Genomic DNA, 18,942 nt, shown 5'->3' with positions numbered 1-18,942 from the left:
AATGTGTAAAGTAAATCTAAACATTATTTTTGTAAAATAGAATAGTGGAAATAGAAAAACACATCATCAGACGCATGGTGTTACTTTTGGTACTTCAAACATTTATTATGTGACTAGCTACATAATACAGGGTTTCCATAAAGGAACTCCGGGGTTTTGAGGCAAAATATTGTAATGAAGTAAAAAACTTATATTAATGTTTAATACATGGTTGGAAAGGTTGCATTTTCAAGTTTTTAAAAAACTATTTAATAAAGTTCAATATGAGCCCCTTTAGTGGCACGGCACACATCGTAACAGTATTCCACCTCTTCCCATGTCCTGGCCAGCATGTCTGGGGGGACGGTTGCCACACAATTGATTATTCGTTTTCTGAGATGGCCAACATTACGAATTTTCTCTGCATACACAAGATTCTTGATATGCCCCCAGAAGAAAAAGTCCAACAGAGTCATATCAAGGCTCCTTGGAGGCCATGGAATAGGTCCTTTCCTTCCAATCCATCTGTTGCCGAGTCGAGCGTCAAGTGCCTTACGCACACGCAAACTGAAGTGTGGCGGTGCCCCATCTTGTTGGAAGTAGACTAAAACCCTCCTCTGCCTCAATGTCATCTAACTGAGGAAAAACATATTCCTCTAACATGTCACAATAGACATCACCATTGATATTTCTTTCAACAAAAATGAAGGGACCTATTACTCTATCATGCGTAAGACCACACCAAACATTCACTTTTGGCGTGTCACGTTCATACTCTACGAACTCATGGGACGGCTCTGATCCCCAAATTCTGCAATTATGTCTGTTTACAGATGCGTTTACATGAAAAGTAGCTTCACCACTAAAAATAACATTTTAAAAAAAATCGTTATTTCCATCAATTTCATTTAGCATAGAAACAGAAAAGTCAAATCTCTTAATCTTGTCTGTCGGTTTAATGTGGTGTAACAGTTGAAGTTTGTAAGCAGTTAAACGAAGTCTTTTATGAACTACCTTATGAACTGTTGATCTTGGTAACCCCAACTCCAGACTGCGTCTTGTCAATGATTTCTTAGGGCTTCGAAGGCATGAAGCTCGGATTCTGTCCACATTCTCTTGTGGCACGTGGCCTACCTGGCAACTTTTGTTTTAAAACACTTCCTGTTTGTTTGAAAGCACTTAACCATTGGCGAATGGTTTTATCCGTAGGCGGGTCAACACCATAATTACGTCAAAAGTTTCTTTGTACCGTAACAACAGAATGAGTTTCTATTAGCCAAAGAACACATTGAGCCTTTTGTTACGGCATCGCCATAGCGCGGCAATCCAGACCAGATCCAGTCAGCACTGACTGCTGCTACGTTGTTTCAAGGTCAACGCTCCGCAGCGCTGCCAACTGTTGACGAAAACATTCCCAATTGGTATGAGTAAAACTTGATGAGCTACTTGTTTCAGAGAAATTAACTACATTTTGCTATCTTCTACAGTTATTAAGATATGAATTTTAAAAACCCTGGAGTTCTTTTATGGAAACCTGTATAGTTTGTTCCGTGCTTGCCTTCTATGGTCAACGATTGTGGGGTCCAGTCTCAATGCAGTGGTTGGTATTTATGTGTGCTTGTATAAGATTCTGTGTGCTTGCACATCAAACAACCCCTTTCCAGAGAAAAATTCTAATTTTCCAGCATTTCGTAAACTCTATGGTAATTCAAGGTACATTAATTGTGTATTGGTGTTTAATTAATCAGAATGCCCACCCATGTAGAAAATTGGGGAATGTCAGAGGATATGTAAATCACAGGAAAACTAGAAAAAGACTGGGAATTTAGGAAAAATTCTGGAAATCTGTTCTTTTGCTAAATAAATTGGACATACTATATACAGGATGGTCAAAAACAATGTGAACCGAGTATACAAGCGTTAGTGCGTTGTTCATACTCATGAGTAATTTGAAAAGATTACACCGATATCTCACGCCGTTGTCATTATATCAGCTGCTGAAGTTAGCCAATTAGATCGCTTCGCAGGTGTATTCAAATGAGCTTTACGAGGCGACATGTGGCTTGGTCGGACTTGAGAGACATGCTGAGAAATGAGCATCAAACACTAACACACTGTAGCGTGCTTGCTGTGGGCCGAGCCTATGAGCAGGGAGGTTCTTGTTCAAGTCCCTCCCCTAGAGAAGTTTATTTCTTCTATCGGTGCTCTCGATTATATACCCGGTTCACGTTGTTTCCGGTATATCCACATAACAAACACACTTTTTTTCCAATTTAAATAACTAAATTCTAGGATGCATCTTTTATGGAAAACATGAAGCAGCAAAAGTCAAGGGTAATCTGAAAATAATGAAGAGAAAGACTGATTTGTTGTTGAAAGAATTAGAAGAAAAATGTGTTGTTAGAACCTTGACAGTCTTTGGTAGATATAGGTAAAGAAATTCCCTCACTGAAGCAGTAATGATACTCAATTTTTAATCTTAAAACTAACTGAATTGGATTAAACATTAAACTCACATTTTGAAATGTGTTAATTATTATTATTATTATTATTATTATTATTATTATTATTATTATTATTATTATTATTATTATTATTATTATTGAAATCAAGTTTATAAAATGTATTTCAGAATTATTCTCATAGCTAGAAACTTCATTTTCATTCTTAGTCATCGTGTATCAGAGAAAAATGGTTTTTGTGTCTGGAAAACAGAGAAATGTCAGGGAATTTTAAAATTTAGGCTAGGATGGGCAGTACATGTTGTTAAAATGGAAGAAGAAAGTATGTCAAAAATCTAACTTTTCAGAAACCCTGTGGATGTAAAAAAAAAAAAAAGGTTGGGGGGGAAGGCTTAACCCTACACTGGTTAGATGTTGTAGAGACAGATCTGGATACCCTGAATAATGTATTATAACTTCTGTTTGAAATTCATGGAACTTATGCACCAATATGGAAAGGTTTTGCACTAATGTTCAGCTCTGTTTATAACTGGAGGCAGATTTTCAGTGAGCCTGCATGAGGGTTAAAAGCTCTTGCTATGTGATACTACAGGTAAGAGAAGTAAACAAGTCATTAGTGAAACCTTTTTACCTTTGCTTTGGGCTTGTTCTTTCTCGTGAGTCTGTCCAGAGATTTGAACCAGCCTCCGCTGTTTGCCTCCTTCTCCTTGTTCTTGTTATTGTTGATGCGGTTCAGTGTGGCGGAGGACGTTGCTCTCTTTGGGCTGGGACTTGGCGTAGGTGTGGCCAGGCGTTGACGAGTGCGCATTGTCTCCACCTGAAATATAGAGTTAAAACTTAATGATGCTAAATTTGTTAACATTGTCATAAATATTTTACCAGAGTTACAAATGTTCAAGTGCATTTCAAAGAACAGTCAGCATAGACTCCAAATTTTGTGATAATGATCTCCAATAACAAAAGCTTTTCAGTTGGATAGGAAAAATCAGGAGTTCAGCAGATCAAAATTGGAACAATTATTTAAAGATCCTGACATGGTCTCATATAAAGATTCATAGGCTAGGAAGGGCAGTACATGTTGTTAAAATGGAAGAAGAAAGTATGTCAAAAATCTAACTTTTCAGAAACCCTGTGGATGTAAAAAAAAAAAAAAAAAAAAAGGTGGGGGGGGGAAGGCTTAACACTACACTGGTTAGATGTTGTAGAGATAGATCTGAAGACTCTGGGAGTGAAAGAATGGAACAGGAAGGCATCCGGGAAGGATGAGTGGAATAATGCTCTTGAGGAGGCCAAGGCTATAAACCTGTAGAAGGAGGAAGATTAAACTTCCCATGAAATGAATACGATATCCAGAATTTAAGTTCCATTGGCAAATCCTGTTGCCTCAAAGTTGTATTTATGATTGTGTGCATGCATGCTAAGCTCCATTCACTATTGACAAGGGACACATGTTATTACAAGACAGTCAGATTGTTTTCGACATAAATACTGTATGTCTTAGAGCTGGGTGTCATCCGAAAATTTGTTTAATGAAATAGTGTCATGTGACAAAATGTGTGATGCAATGTTACCTAGCAACAGTACCTTGAGAGCTGCCCAGACCATGGATGTGTACGGGACGTGCACAGGCTGTGGATCTGTATGTCGTGGCAATCCATCAATACTTAACATCACAGCCTGCATGGTTGCCAGGAAAAATCACGTCACACATTTTACTGAAAGACATATGTATGATCATTTGATTTCCCCAAAGGTAAATTTAATAATTTTCACTTAATTCTGTGTGTTTAACAAATTCAAAAAATGATGTCTGTGATATGTTGCCTGAATGCAAGGGATGTGAAACTGCCAGACATTCACTGTGAGGGTCAAAAAATGTATGGAGGAATTGTACAAGTGATTCAGTGGTTATTATCCTCATCATCTTCCTAGCGGAAGATCAGCATAATGAACACAACATATGATTGAGGATAACATACTTAATGGAAAAGAAAAAGGTCATAGAGAGAGAGAGATAGGAATAGGAGGATAAACACATTGATGAATCAGCATTGCAAGTTCAAGGAGCAGAAAGAGGAGACAAGAACAAACGTGAAAACACAAAGGGACAAAGATAATCTCCATATCTTCTTGCACTGCAATCTTCACATAGATTGGTTCCCTCCTCGTCAAACCCAGTTCTTCTACATCCATTTGCTCTAAGCCCGTGGTAAGCTCATTTCTGATAATAATAATAATAATAATAATAATAATAATGCTTTTATGTCCCACGAACTACTTTTGAAGGTTTTCGGAGACGTTGATGTGCCGGAATTTTATCCCGCAGGAGTTCTTTTACATGCCAGTAAATCTACCGATGTGAGGCTGACATGCTTGAGCACTTTCAAATACCACCAGACTGAGCCAGGGTCAAACCTGCCAAGTTGGGGTCATAATACGAATATAGTTGGTCCATTATTGGACATTATACATTTTTCAGCTAACTTATTTCTGGTTGTCAGCGTTTCGCTCCAGTATGCTAAGTTGGGCTCATCAGTTGGTAAATAGCACACCTACCAAGACGCATGGCTAGTGCATACCGTGGAGGCCACTGTGTAGGCTACTTGGAGCCACCGGCAGTGCCAGTGCACTATGAGAGACTTTGTCTCATTTTTAAAAATTGATGCCTGATTGGCCATCAGATTATACAGATGTTGATTCCCATAGGGAACCTGAAATATGTGTCCCAAATGAGTAAATGAGCTCCAAATAGCCTACGCAGTAGCCTGCATGGTATGCACTAGCTGTGTGCCTTGGTAGGTGTGCTATTTACTAACTGATGAGCCCAACTGGGCACACTGGGGTGAAGCACTGGCACCCAGGAATGAGTTAGCTGGAAAATTTATAATGTCCAATAATGGACCAACTATATTGGTATTATAAATTTACTCATTTGGGACAAATATTTCAGGCTCCCTATGGGAATCAACATCTGTATCAAGTTGAGGTCAGACAGTCAGCACCTCAACGCTCTGAGCCACTCAGCCTGGCTCTTCAGTTCTGATGTGCGTAGCATAGGACAGGAAGAAAGTCAGATAAATACAAGGGAAGGACGTGACAAAAAGATAAGGATGAATAAAAGTGGTAAAAGACTAGGAACAGAAGGAGGAAAGGAGCACAGTGGAACAAATAGATGATAAAGCAAGTCATATATAGAAAGACAGTAGCATGAGCAGGAACAAACAAGGGGATAGGTGAAGTCTCTAGTCTATGAATATGCGGAGGTTGTCCTTGTACTTTTGTGTATCTTGTTTGTCCTTGTCTCCTCTTCCCACACTGATCTGTCATTGTGTTAATTCTATTTTGCGTCCCTGTTCATGTTTGCATCTTTATATATAGATGAATGGATAGAACAAGTGTCTTATCTTCTCTTCTTTCCACACAATCTAACTTCTTCTCCAAAGCTTTCACTAATATATAAGCATTCTTTAGGGACTACCTGGCTGAGGTTGTAAAGGCGTGCTCGGTTCACCCAGAAGCATGTAGGTTCAATTCCCCGTCAGGAAGTCAAAAAATTTAAGAAACGAGATTTCCACTTCTGGAGGTGCATATGGCCCTGATATTCACTTACCTTACACCAGAAATGAGTACCAGGTTAATTCCTGAGGGCAAAGGTGGCCGGACATAAAGATTAACCACTCTACCCCACCAAGTGCCGAGGTTACGGACAGGTGAAGCCTTTACCTTCCTCACCTCCAAGGACCTTCATGGCTTGTATGGAGATGACATTGCTTTGCTATAAATGGTCTCTAATTTCTTATAACTTTGTATAGCAGCCTCCATTTTCCATTATTTCTATTAATTCCTCCTAGTATGCAGACTGCATTATTCTCTTCGCTGTGACTTTTAAAACTCAGTTTGTTTCGTTCAGTCATATTATGAAGCAAGTTAAGTAATGCTTAAGACAGGTCCATAAAATCATCTAATTCAGTTTAAAGCTATCAATTAGCAGTCATTCCCTTTTGGCAAGTCCATCAAGTAGAAAAAAGGAAATGGTGTTCCCGATTAACCTTTGCCATTGGGCTAGATGCCAAATGTTGTGACTGTTTGGGCAGGGCAAGGCTGTTCACCACCTCCCTTTCACCTCAACCTGTTACCCAAGCTAGCAGCAAGTGAGTCATGGACCATATGTTTAGCTACAGTACAACATCCACTGTTGGGTAATTAAAACACAAAGAGTACTAGTTACTAGTGAGTTGTACTTTCATCAACAATGGTCTAAACAATGCAACAGTATTGTGAAGCTTCCTTTTTTTTAAACCTCTCAGCCAAAGCAAATATGATTTTTGAAATGAAAAGATATGTTCATGTAGTTCTTATTCAACGTAAAATTAGAGGACCCTAGACTAGGATCATGACATCAACAGTCATGTAAAACTACAAGCTTGCTTGTTCTTTTAATCCTTTTAATGCTTTTTTGCACTAGCTTTGAGAGCTGCATGGTCGAGGAAATAAAGGTGTGCTTGGTTCATACAGAAGGACTTGGGTTTGATTCTTTATCAGGAAGCGCAAAAATTTTAAACAAGGTTTCCACTTCCAGGAAGGCACATGGCTCTGGGATTTACTCAGTCCACAGCGGAAAAGAATACCAGGTTAATTCCTGGGGACAAAGGCAGCTGGGCATCCCACTTAGTGTCGAGGTTGTGAATAGTGGTGGAAGGCAGTATATTCCACTCCTCCATGGGCCTACATGGTCTGTATGGAGATGACCTTGACTGACTTAGTATAAGCTCTCTGTGCCAATTTTGTTTGGTACAATTTGTTTTACGTTACACCAACACAGATAGGTCTTATGGGGCAACGGTGGGATAGGAAAGGGGTAGGATTGGGAAAAAAGCAGCTTTGGCCTTAATTAAGGCTATTTCCCAAAGCCAAATTTTTCAAGAAGATAATTTGATTAACTCAATTAGCTGTCTGTCTGTCTGTCTGTCTGTCAGTCAGTCAGTCAGTCAAAGGAAAAGGCTAGGACTGGGAAGGAAGCGGCTGTGGCCTTAATTAAGGAACAGCCCAGGCATTTGCCTGATGTGAAAATGGGAAACCACGGAAAACCATCTTCAGGGCTGCCGACAGTGGGGTTCGAACCCACTATTCCCGAATACTGGATACTGGCCTCTCTTAAGCGACTGCAGCTATCGAGCTCGGTTACACATTTTTACCGTACCTGCTATGATAACAGAGATATTAATGAATTTGTATTTTGATTGCTAAGTCCATATCAACGTTGAGCCATGAGATAATGGGTGAACAGATTTTAATGAAAATCAGTATGTAGAGTAGGGGAATAAGAAAATACAGTCTAGGCTATAAACAATTTTATTCACCCTGAATGAAATGGTAGTTTAGGGGAAGGTGCCTAAAATGTAATTTTTATATATCTATATTATTGGTCCCATCGAAAAGTACTACATATAAAAATTTATAGAGAATACAATTTCTGATCATTTATATTTTACTCAGTTTGACCGTACCAACTATGATAAGAGTGGTATTTTAGAGTTGAAAGGAAACTAAATCTGAAAGGCCTACAATATCGAAAGCTCATAAAATTGATCAACAGTAACATTACATTGACCATTGTTTGTTGTGATGTTCTTTGTCTCTTCTGCTGCCACTCATCTCCGATAGATGGGTAACTGTCGCTACCGGGTATAACAGCCTGCCTGAATATTGGCAGGAAGTAGCTGGGGAGTTAGATAACTTTATTTTTTAGCATGCCATTCCTCTGGTTCATACATTTTCTGATACTGCTGGTATGTAACACACTGGTTCATCGTAGTATTCCAGCTATTCAATCCCTACTCTGAAGCAGTGATAGGAATGAGCAGTGTGCACACTTAATGGAATAATAGCATAGATTGGCAGCGCAGTACTGTTTGTTAAAAGTGAGAAAATGTGTGGTTTTTCATTTAATCGCAACATTCCTACAGACATCATTGTAATGACCTGTGTTGATTTCAGTTGGGAAAACCAGTCTTTCTGAGGTTGTAAAAAGGCTGGTGGAGAATGAGTGTCTGCCATTATAATGAAAATTCTCCAAGTTGATTGTGACTGATGGTAGGTAAGGGGACCTACCATTACAATGACAATTCCCTAACCCAGTCTTCACATGAGAAAATACGTATGGTGACTTCCCCGCCACATTTCTGGGGTAACGTTAAGAGCTATGCAATTTAATAGAATCTTACTCACAACTAGCCTACAGCACGTAACCTAGAATTCCATAGTGAAGCACGGTACATCAGCTAGTTTATATATAAGAAAACTTTAAGGTGCAATACTCTGAAGGAATTCCCTTCTTAATGATTACAGGATCACATAATGCTTCACGTACTCTAATTCTCTCAGTACTATTTTCTAGAAATATAGCCACCCAGTCATTCTTTTGTCTAGTCTAATTGCACTAATTTTTCCCAGTATTCTCCCATGATCTACTCTATCAAATGCCTTAGATAGGTCAATCACTATACAGACTATTTGACCTCCTGAATCTAAGATATAAGGAGCAAACTCAAACATCTTTTTCAAAGGAACCAAATCAGAATCAGTTTCACACTTCAAGTACCTCGGAAGCATAATCTCGAAAGACAACACTGTCAAGCAGGACACCATCAAGTCAGAAACCTACTCTGGGGCTGTAAAATACTGCAAAAAGCAAAAACAACCCTATACCACACCTACTTTGTACAGATTCTCACATATGTTTTAGACGCATGTACTCTGCTAAACAATGACTACAGCAGAATTCAAGCAACAGAAATGAGATTCATGCGTATGGTTGTGAAACAAGGGTGACTCCATCAACAACTGAGGAAAGAATTTGTGCCTTTGAGAGGAAGATACTTAGGAAGATCTATGGACCCGTTTACAACATTGTGGAAGGAAGATGGAAACAAAGACCAAAAGAGAACCTAAAACAACAGCTTGGAAAGCCAGATGTCGATAAGATAATAGGAAGGAGGAGACTGCAGTGGTTTGGTCATATCGTAAGAGTAGACAGATTAATTACTTCACTTTCAATCAGATGGAAACCGGTCAAGAGGTCACCCAAGGCAACTGTGGAACATATGGAGCCAAAGACCATGGAAGAAGTTGCGAGAGACAGACAGCGTTAGGCCAACATCCACACCAGATATCTCTCTATAGCTGTGACTTTGTTTCCTCCCATGCCATTGACAAATATTTTTGTAACATTGTTTTGGGTTTTGTATGATCACATATACAGCCTACTGTACCATTCACAAGCACGAGTTTTCACATCGTAATTATTATTTATCATCCCTCTTGCTGTACCAGGTATATTTCCCACTGTCTCACTGAAATGGACCTTCTTGAGTATCTTGTTATTAGTTTTAATTTTCTTGTAAAACTCCTTGCTTTCTAAATCAAAACTTGTTTTACAATAAATAATTAAATTTGGAATAGGCATATTTTGCTCCTTGAAGTGTTTAAATACCTTGACCCAGTTTTCTTTCACCAGTCCAATATCTTGCTTTGAGGTACCAGGTTGCTAGCTAACAAAGCTTCTAATTCATGATACCTCATCAGACAACTCATCACTGTTCATTTCAGACTGTGAATGTCTCATTTTCGCATTTACAAGTGCTGTTGATTTTTTCTTTTTGCTAATTGTTTTACGTTGCACCGACACAGATAGGTCTTATGGCGACGACTGTTGATTTTTAAAATTATAGGCAACTTTGTATAGTTTTCCTTTCATATCCAACTAAAAAAACTCTACTTCTTGAAAGTTTATGCGCACATTTCAATGTACTATATGCATATTGAATAAAAAGCAACCACTTTTTTTAAATACAACAGTATTGATGCTATTTCATTCAAGAATTCTATACAATTCTTTAGCTTCAAATCAATCACTCACTACCAATGTTAATTTAGGGCAGTCGCCCAGGTAGCAGATTCCCTATCTGTTGTTTTCCTAGCCTTTTCTTAAATGAATTCAAAGAAATTGGAAATTTATTGAACATCTCCCTTGGTTATTCCAATCCCTAAATCCCCTCCCTGTAAACAAATATTTGACCAAATTTGTCCTCTTGAATTCCAACTTTATCTTCATATTGTGATCTTGAGTAGCTTGTCTCCTTTCTCCCAAGTCTTCCCAGTCTAAACTGTGCAACATTTTTGTAACGCTACTCTTTAGTCGGAAATCACCCAGAACAAATCAAGCTGCTTTTCTTTGGATTTTTCCCAGTTCTTGAATCAAGTAATACTGGTGAGGGTCCCATACACTGGAACCATACTCTATTTGGGGTCTTACCAGCTTGTTTGGGTATGAATTGGTTCTTGTTTCTATCTTCCATATTCTGCTTGAGTCTTTTAAGTTCATTAGCTATTTCTGTTACAGTAATGTTAGTCTTCTTTATTTTTGTTATTGTGTGGTTAAACTAAAGAAGCTGACCACAAACAAACAGCAAGTACATTTCTGCACAGTCATTCTCAAATAAAGTGATTCAAATACCTGATATCAGTCTCCTTTCTCTTATGAGTACAATATTATAAATATTGTCACTATTTCCTGTATATAAACCAGTCATAATATTATAATATTGTCAGCAGGTATTTGCAATATCACTGTAACTGCTCAGTATGTGAACTTGCAGACATTATTGTCACTGCTGCTTTTTTTGTTATGAATGTTCTTCTACTCCCTTTCCTTCTGTATATGGCTTCTGGGTAGTCTCTGTTGTGCTCTTAACACTAGTTAGCAACTATGCTGATGCTCCATTGTCATTGATATTATTTTCTCTCAATCTCCTTTAGATCTTTAATGAACCTTTCAATCTGTCCTTTACTTAAAGAAGGAAGAATTGAGATGTGAGAGTAAAACATGAACTCATACTGTAGCTAAGTTTCTTGAATGCATATAGCATGTACTTTTGATTAAGAAAAGCAATGAAAATATTAATATAATTCCCATAATTTGGTTGTTTAATTGATCTTAATAATGGTATCACATAAATAAGTACAGGATGTTCCTAAGTTAAACTGACAAACTTTGTGATTGGATAAATAACTTTGGGCTGCAACGCTTCGTTTCGGTGCAAGAGGGGTTTATGTCATTACATGGTTCAATCTCATAGGAAGTTACCAGAACAAAATGTTGTTCTGTATACCAAATGTGTGTGTGCCAACTCATTCCTTGTGTAACATTCCACATTTACCATAGTTAACAGATTTCACTGTTTTGTAAGTGAGAAAGAATTGTATTGTATTGTATTGTAAAGAAAAGAAGAAGAAGAAAATGGAATGAATTGAAGAATAATACTGAGCATAAGAAATAAACAGAATGAATGAAAGAGTGATAATGAGCACAAGAAGTAAGCATACTGGATGGAAGAATGATAATGAGCACAAGAAGTAAGCATACTGGATGGAAGAATGATAATGAGCACAAGAAGTAAGCATACTGGATGGAAGAATGATAATGAGCACAAGAAGTAAGCATACTGGATGGAAGAATGATAATGAGCACAAGAAGTAAGCATACTGGATGGAAGAATGATAATGAGCACAAGAAGTAAGCATACTGGATGGAAGAATGATACAAGCACAAGAAGTAAACAGATTAGATGGAAGAATTATAATGAGCATGAGAATTAAACAGAAGTGTGTGAAAGAATGTACATGCACAAGAAGTAGGACCAACTATGCTGACAGATTATCTTGAGGTCAATTAGTATTCAATAGGGGTGAAACCTAACTTAGAGAGTAAACAAATTAGGTGCAAGATGGATACTGCACTAAAAGAATAAACAAAGTGGGTAGTAGCATTAATGACATAAACCCCTCTTATATTGAAATGAAGCAATGCAGTTCTTTAATGAAAAGTGTTTGAAAGAAAGTTATCTATCCAATCTCAAAGTCTGCCAGTCTAGTATGTTCAGAGCTGTCAGTATAGAGATGGCGCTGAATGACATTAGCAGATAAATAAGCTTGAGCTGAGTTTTTAAAGGTAGGAAATATTATAAAATGAAAATAAAGTTGGAATTGAAGAGAACAAGTTGGGACAAATATTTTTTATAGGAATAGGAATTAGGGATTGGAATACTTTACCAAGAGAGATGTTTGATAGATTTCCAACTTCTTAGAAAACATTTAAGAAACAACTGATAAGGAATCTGCTACCTGTGCGACAGCACTAAATGTACATGAGTTGTGTATGAGAGGTGCATTTAGAAACACTCTGTATAAAGCTCAGTATCAAACAATTTGTACATTCCAGGAATATTCTGGCTTTTATTTTGGACCAGCAAGATACCCGTGCTTTGCTACGGTATTATAATGAAATTTATAACTATATGCATAATGTTTTATATATAATCCGCTGAAATTCGCGATCTAACTCGTTTTCTGAGAGAATCCAACAAAATTCGTGATCTGACTCGTTTTCTGAGAGATTACGGCTCAGTTCCTCCCATTTTTCAATCTTTCTTTCCAGCAATCAATTTCGTACTTCCCGGGCTAGGTCCAGGTATTCCACCTGGTCAGTTGGGTCCCTAAATCTTTGCCGTCTTTTCCTACAAGCATTTTAAATATGGATCACATCCTTGAGGAGATCCAGCGTGGTGTCATCTTGGGTGCCTTGGTGGTACTGAACCCGCGGCGGGACTGCAATCGTAGTCATTACCCAGCCAGGACCCGTTTCCAGTGCGTTCTGCACATTTTGACGGCGGTCCAGAACATTATTATTATTATTATTATTATTATTATTATTATTATTATTGATGGTCTGGAACCAACAGCAAAATGCAAGACTGCTACTTGGCAGTAAATTACATCTGCTACCATTTTAATTGCTGACAATGTGACCAGCACCATAGTTGCACGTAGACAAGTGCGCAAGATTTCTGGTGACACAAATGATATTCTTCCGTGCATTATTGACCTTATTATAGAGATGAAAAATTGCAGGTCAATATCATTCCTATTGTTTATTTCAAATGTGTTTGAATTTTTATTTATATGCCAGGAGAATCTACTATAATCAAACTTTATGTTTTCCAAAGGAAAAGATGGTTCTTGAAAACGTACCCAGGAAAGATAAAAAATGATCAGTTTATGATCAGTATAAGTACATTATGAACAGTAAAATCAATTGGTCTAAGTCCTTTTTCACCCCACCGCCGTTAAGTTGATTTACCACCCTCCCCCCACCCCTCACAAAAAAAAAAAAAAAAAGAAGGCGTGTTTCCTTAGGTTTAAAGGAGATTCCAAATACCAGTGTTCACGTCTGTTACCTTCAGTTCTGAGATATAAGTATCCCCATAAAAAGAATTAACTTTTTTCATTTTTTCCCATTAAAAAATACTTATTTCGTTAATAGTAAAGGATCTTCTAAATACCAATTATCATGACTCTAAAATCTTCAGTTTTTGAGATATACGTGTCCTCATAAAAGGAATTCAACTCCGTTTAACCCTCGCCCCCCAAGATGATTCCACCCCAAAAAGGCTTTTTTTTTTTTTTTTTTTAAAGGAGATCCAAATACCAATTTTCAGGTTTGTAACGTCTTTAGTTTTTATTAGATGTAAGTATCCTCATACAATTAATTCAATTCATTTTTCAATTCTTTCATCCCCCCCTCCCCCTTCATTAGATTTTCTGGGAATACGTGTTTCTTTAATTTTAAAGCAGATTACAAATACCAATTTTCACGTCTGCAAAATCTTTCGTTTTTGAGATAATAGTATCCTCATACAAATAATTCAACTAATTTTTCAATTTCCCTCCCCCCTTTAGGTGGATTTCCAAAAACAAAAAATACGTATTCCTTTATTTTTAAAGGAGATTCCAAATATCCAAATACCAAATTTCACGTATGTAACATCTTTTTTTTTTTTTTTTTGCTAGGGGCTTTACGTCGCACCGACACAGATAGGTCTTATGGCGACGATGGGATAGGAAAGGCCTAGGAGTTGGAAGGAAGCGGCCGTGGCCTTAATTAAGGTACAGCCCCAGCATTTGCCTGGTGTGAAAATGGGAAACCACGGAAAACCATCTTCAGGGCTGCCGATAGTTGGATTCGAACCTACTATCTCCCGGATGCAAGCTCACAGCCGCGCGCCTCTACGCGCACGGCCAACTCGCCCGGTGTGTAACATCTTCAGCTTTTGAGATATCAGTATCCTAATTAAAATAATTCAACCCCATTTTCAGTCATTTTTACCCCTCCACCCAAGTGGTTTTTCAGAAAACAAAAAATACGTGATTCTTTATTTTTAATAGAGATAAAAATACTAGTTTTTTTCACTTCGATAACATGTTAAGTTTTTGAGATATACTGTAGAAATGCTCATTTTAAAATTTCACCCTCTTTTTAGTTCCCCTTGTTTCCAAAAACAAATCACCTATGTTTCTTTACTTTTACAGGAGATTCCAAATACCAATTTTTACGTCTGTAACATTTTACGTTTCTGAGATGTACTGTACTTCAAGAAGATTTACATCATCTGGAAAAGTACTGTATTCAAAATGGGTTGAAACTTAATCATGAGAAATGTAAAATAATATGGTTTTTTAAAAACAAGAAGAAAATATCATTTCAGTACAAATTTAGTAATAACAATATTCTAACTCCTGTTTCACAAGTTAATGACCATGGTGTTTTATTCAGTTATAACCTATCGTTTAATGAACATATTGAAAATATTTGTAAGAAAGCATTTCAAAGATTGGGTTGCATTACTAGATATTCTAGAGAATTTTCAAACTTAGCTACCTATCGATTGCTGTATGTGTCTATGGTACGCCCTATACTAGAATACTGTACACCTGTTTGGAACCCTTCTCATCAGACCTCTATCCATAGATTAGATTCAGTAGAACATAAATTTCTTCGTTTATATTCATTTAGAACAGGATTCTCATATGATAATGTTGATTATACATCCCTACAACAGTCCTTAAATCTGCATAGCCTGTCCCAACACCGTGAATTATTGGATACACTCTTAATTTTTAAATTGCTTCATTCCTTGGTGAATTGTCCACAACTCCCTGCAAAAATTAACTTACATGTACCAGACAGACGCACAAGGTTCAAGAATACATTGTCTACAAATTGGCATAGAACTAACTATGCATTCAATGGGCCAATTGAACAAATGTCAAGATCTCTAAACAAAATGGATATAGATATATTTAACTGCTCATTGTCAAAATTTAGAAATCATTTACATAATCTCCAGAATTGACTATTACTTTCCTGTGATTACTTGTAATATAACCTGTGTATATATCTGTACATATTTTTCTACTTATACTCCATTGAACTTTCTTTTTAGTGTGTTTTGTTTTGTTTATTCTTCTCTACTGTTATGTAAAATGGTATTACCGTTAATAAAGTATTATTATTATTATTAGATATAGTCTTTCAAAAAATTTACTCCAATTTGTCACTCCTGTTTAACCCTAATTAATTGGATTTTCCAAAAAAAAAAAAAAAAAAAAAAAAGAAAAGTGTTTCTTTTTCAAAGGAGATCCCAAATACCAATTTTTAGGCCTGTAATTTCTTCTGCTTCTGATATATAAGTATCCTGTTCACCCCTCATATTGGGATTTTCTGAAGACAAAAGGTATGTGTTTCTTTATTTTTAAAGGGGATTCTAAATACTAATTTTTACATCTGTACACTTGAAAAGTTTTGAGATATATATATATATATATATATATATATACACTCATTTTAAAAATTCACCCTCCTTTTCACCCCCCACTAATTGGATTTTCCAAAAATAAAAAATATGCATTTCTTTATTTAGAAGGAGATCCCAAATACCGTACCAAATTTCAGGTCTGTAATATATTCAGTTTCTGAGATATAAGTATCCTCATTAAAGGCATTCAACCTCTTTTTAAACCCTTTTTCACCCTTCCTATTGGTATTTTCCGAAAACAAAACAAAAAAAATACGTGTTTCTTTATTTTTAAAGGAGATTTAAATACCAATTTTTACATCCGTAAATTTTAAAAGTTATGAGATGTAGATACACTCATTTAAAGAATTCACCCCCTTTTTCACGCCCCATTAATTGGATTTTCCAAAAACAAAAAATATGTATTTGTTTATTTTTAAAGGAGATCCCAAATACGAAATTTCAGGTCTGTAATATATTCAGTTTCTGAGATATAAGTATCCTCGTTAAAGGCATTCAACCCCTCCTATTGGGATTTTCCAAAAACAAAAGTACATGTTTCCTTATTTTTAAAGAAGAATCTAAATACCAATTTTTACATCTGTAAACTTTTAAAGTTTTGAGATATAGATACACTCATTTTAAAATTTCACCCCCCTTTTCATCCCCTTAGCGATGGAATATCCGAAAATCCTCTCTTAGCGAGCACCTACATGTTAATATGAATGTATCCCCAAAATTTCATTTCATTATGTCCAGTAGTTTTGGCTCGGCAATGATGAATCAGTCAGTCAGTCAGTCAGTCAGTCAGTCAGTTAGTCAGTCAGTCAGGACAATTTATTTTATATGTATAGATTTAAGGCAATGTCAGTGTCCTAAAGATAGTAACATTTCCAAAGCTATGAATTCATCATAGACTAGTGTTACTCATCCTATTACGTATTCCTCTTCAAGTTCCTATCCTTGTATATATAACTTGTCCCCTATTTGTTTCATTCAAGAGTGAGTTATGACATTATCTGGGCTAGGTATTCCGTTCCAGTTTATTTTAGGTTGGTGAAGAAGTCCCCCTGGCCATATGTACTTTCACTCTCACTGGAGACTTATGTGATGGTGGCCGGTGATATGGCGTGGCCAAGCTCTACTTTCACTGACCTACATTGAGCTGGCTCCATATAAGGAGCTCAACCTGCTCCATGAGTTCCTTTAAAAGAGTGTACCTCTTCCTTGAACTATAGTTACTGATACGTGTGAGGGCTGAAACACAATAGTGTCCATTACTCTCTCATTTGCAGATGTTTAATTAAATTGGACATTACAAGAACTAAATTAACAATTATGTAAGACATACCATGTGGTCATACAGCTTACATCACCCTTATTGCATCATTTGATCTGGCTCAGTGGATCAAAGTTAGTGTGCCCAGCTCATGATCCCCAGATGACAGTTCCAGTCCCACTCTCATAGATTTTCTCCACTACAAGGAAAAGCATAGAATTGTGGATATGTTTCTTTGGTTGTTCTCATTAATAGCCTCTTTCGACATCCAGTGGGTACAGAAAATGCATCCTTTGACCCCTCACGTAGGAATGATAAAAAGAGTTCCAATAAATCAAAAGAAAAATGACCGTATCTACAAAAGAATGATAAGGATCATGAATTGTGAGAAAATGAAGGACGTTCTAGACATAATAATAATAATAATAATAATAATAATAATCTCCTTCTTTTTCTACCGCTTATTCCCACACTGTGGGGTCGCGGGTGCGAACTGTGTCGCACATGTGGATTTAGCCCTGTTTTACGGCCGGATACCCTTCCTGACGCCAACCCTATATGGAGGGATGTAATCGTTATTGTGTGTTTCTGTGGTGGTTGGTAGTGTACTATGTTGTCTGAATATGAAGAGGAAAGTGTTGGGACAATCACAAACACTCAGCCCCTGGGCCAGAAGAATTAATCAGAGGCGATTAAAATACCCGACCCGGCCGAGAATCAAACCCAGGCCCTCTGAATTGAAGGCCTCATTGCTGACCATTCAGCCAATGAGTCGGACAATAATAATAATAATAATAATAATAATAATAATAATAATAATAATAATAATAATAATAATAATAATAATAATAATAATAATAATAATAATAACCAAAATCGACAAGTTTGAAGACAAATCCAACACCAGAGCCAATCTAACTTGGACAGGAAAACGAAGGAAGAAGCTCAGCAAGAGGATGAAGAGATTTTGGGAGGAGAAGAAGGCCAACACATCAGCTAAGCTGGTTCAATCGAGCTCCTAAGCAGGGCATAACGATGTAAGAAAAAAAAATCATTATACTTGCACTTGTGGTGTAGAGGTAGTGTGCCTACCTCTTATTCCAAGTCCCTGGGTTCATTTTTATGGCCAGTTCAAGGTTTTAAGTCTGGTCTGAGGAGTAGAATGGGTTTCACTTGGTACAAGATTTTCTCAAGCTCTTAGTTATAGGAAGAAAGCGCCCAGAGAGAAGATGATGCTGCTGACCTAGTATACTTAGACAAACACTGGTTGTCATGGTTACAACTGTGTCAGAAAATAGATGATGGTAAATCTCCAGGTGGTGGTGGTGGTGATTATTGTTTTAAGAGGAAGTACAACTAGGCAACCATCCTCTATATAACACTAATCATAGAGAAAAAATGGAAGGGGTCCGACACTTCAAAAAATGAAGATATCGGCCAAAGGAAGAAAAGGGCCACGAAGGGCATGAAAATGAAAGACTCCCTAGCCCTCGCAAACCTAATAGCGTCGGGGTCGGAAAAGAACAAGAGT

The 18,942-nt window shown here is 37.1% G+C and overlaps 1 protein-coding gene across 1 annotated transcript in view; it reads right to left on the bottom strand.

The window, feature by feature from the left end:
* The window catches only part of blo (bloated), a 151,961-nt gene that overhangs the window by 8,812 nt on the left and 124,207 nt on the right, over nt 1–18,942 (bottom strand). The window contains exon 4 of the mRNA XM_067150357.2: nt 3,073–3,258. Coding sequence (XP_067006458.2) covers nt 3,073–3,258 — 186 coding nt within the window. The remainder of the gene's footprint in view (nt 1–3,072; nt 3,259–18,942) is intronic.

Source organism: Anabrus simplex, chromosome 6, assembly GCF_040414725.1.
Source record: "Anabrus simplex isolate iqAnaSimp1 chromosome 6, ASM4041472v1, whole genome shotgun sequence".
Taxonomy (NCBI): Eukaryota; Metazoa; Arthropoda; class Insecta; order Orthoptera; family Tettigoniidae; genus Anabrus; species Anabrus simplex.
This window is presented reverse-complemented; position numbering and strand designations above follow the sequence as displayed.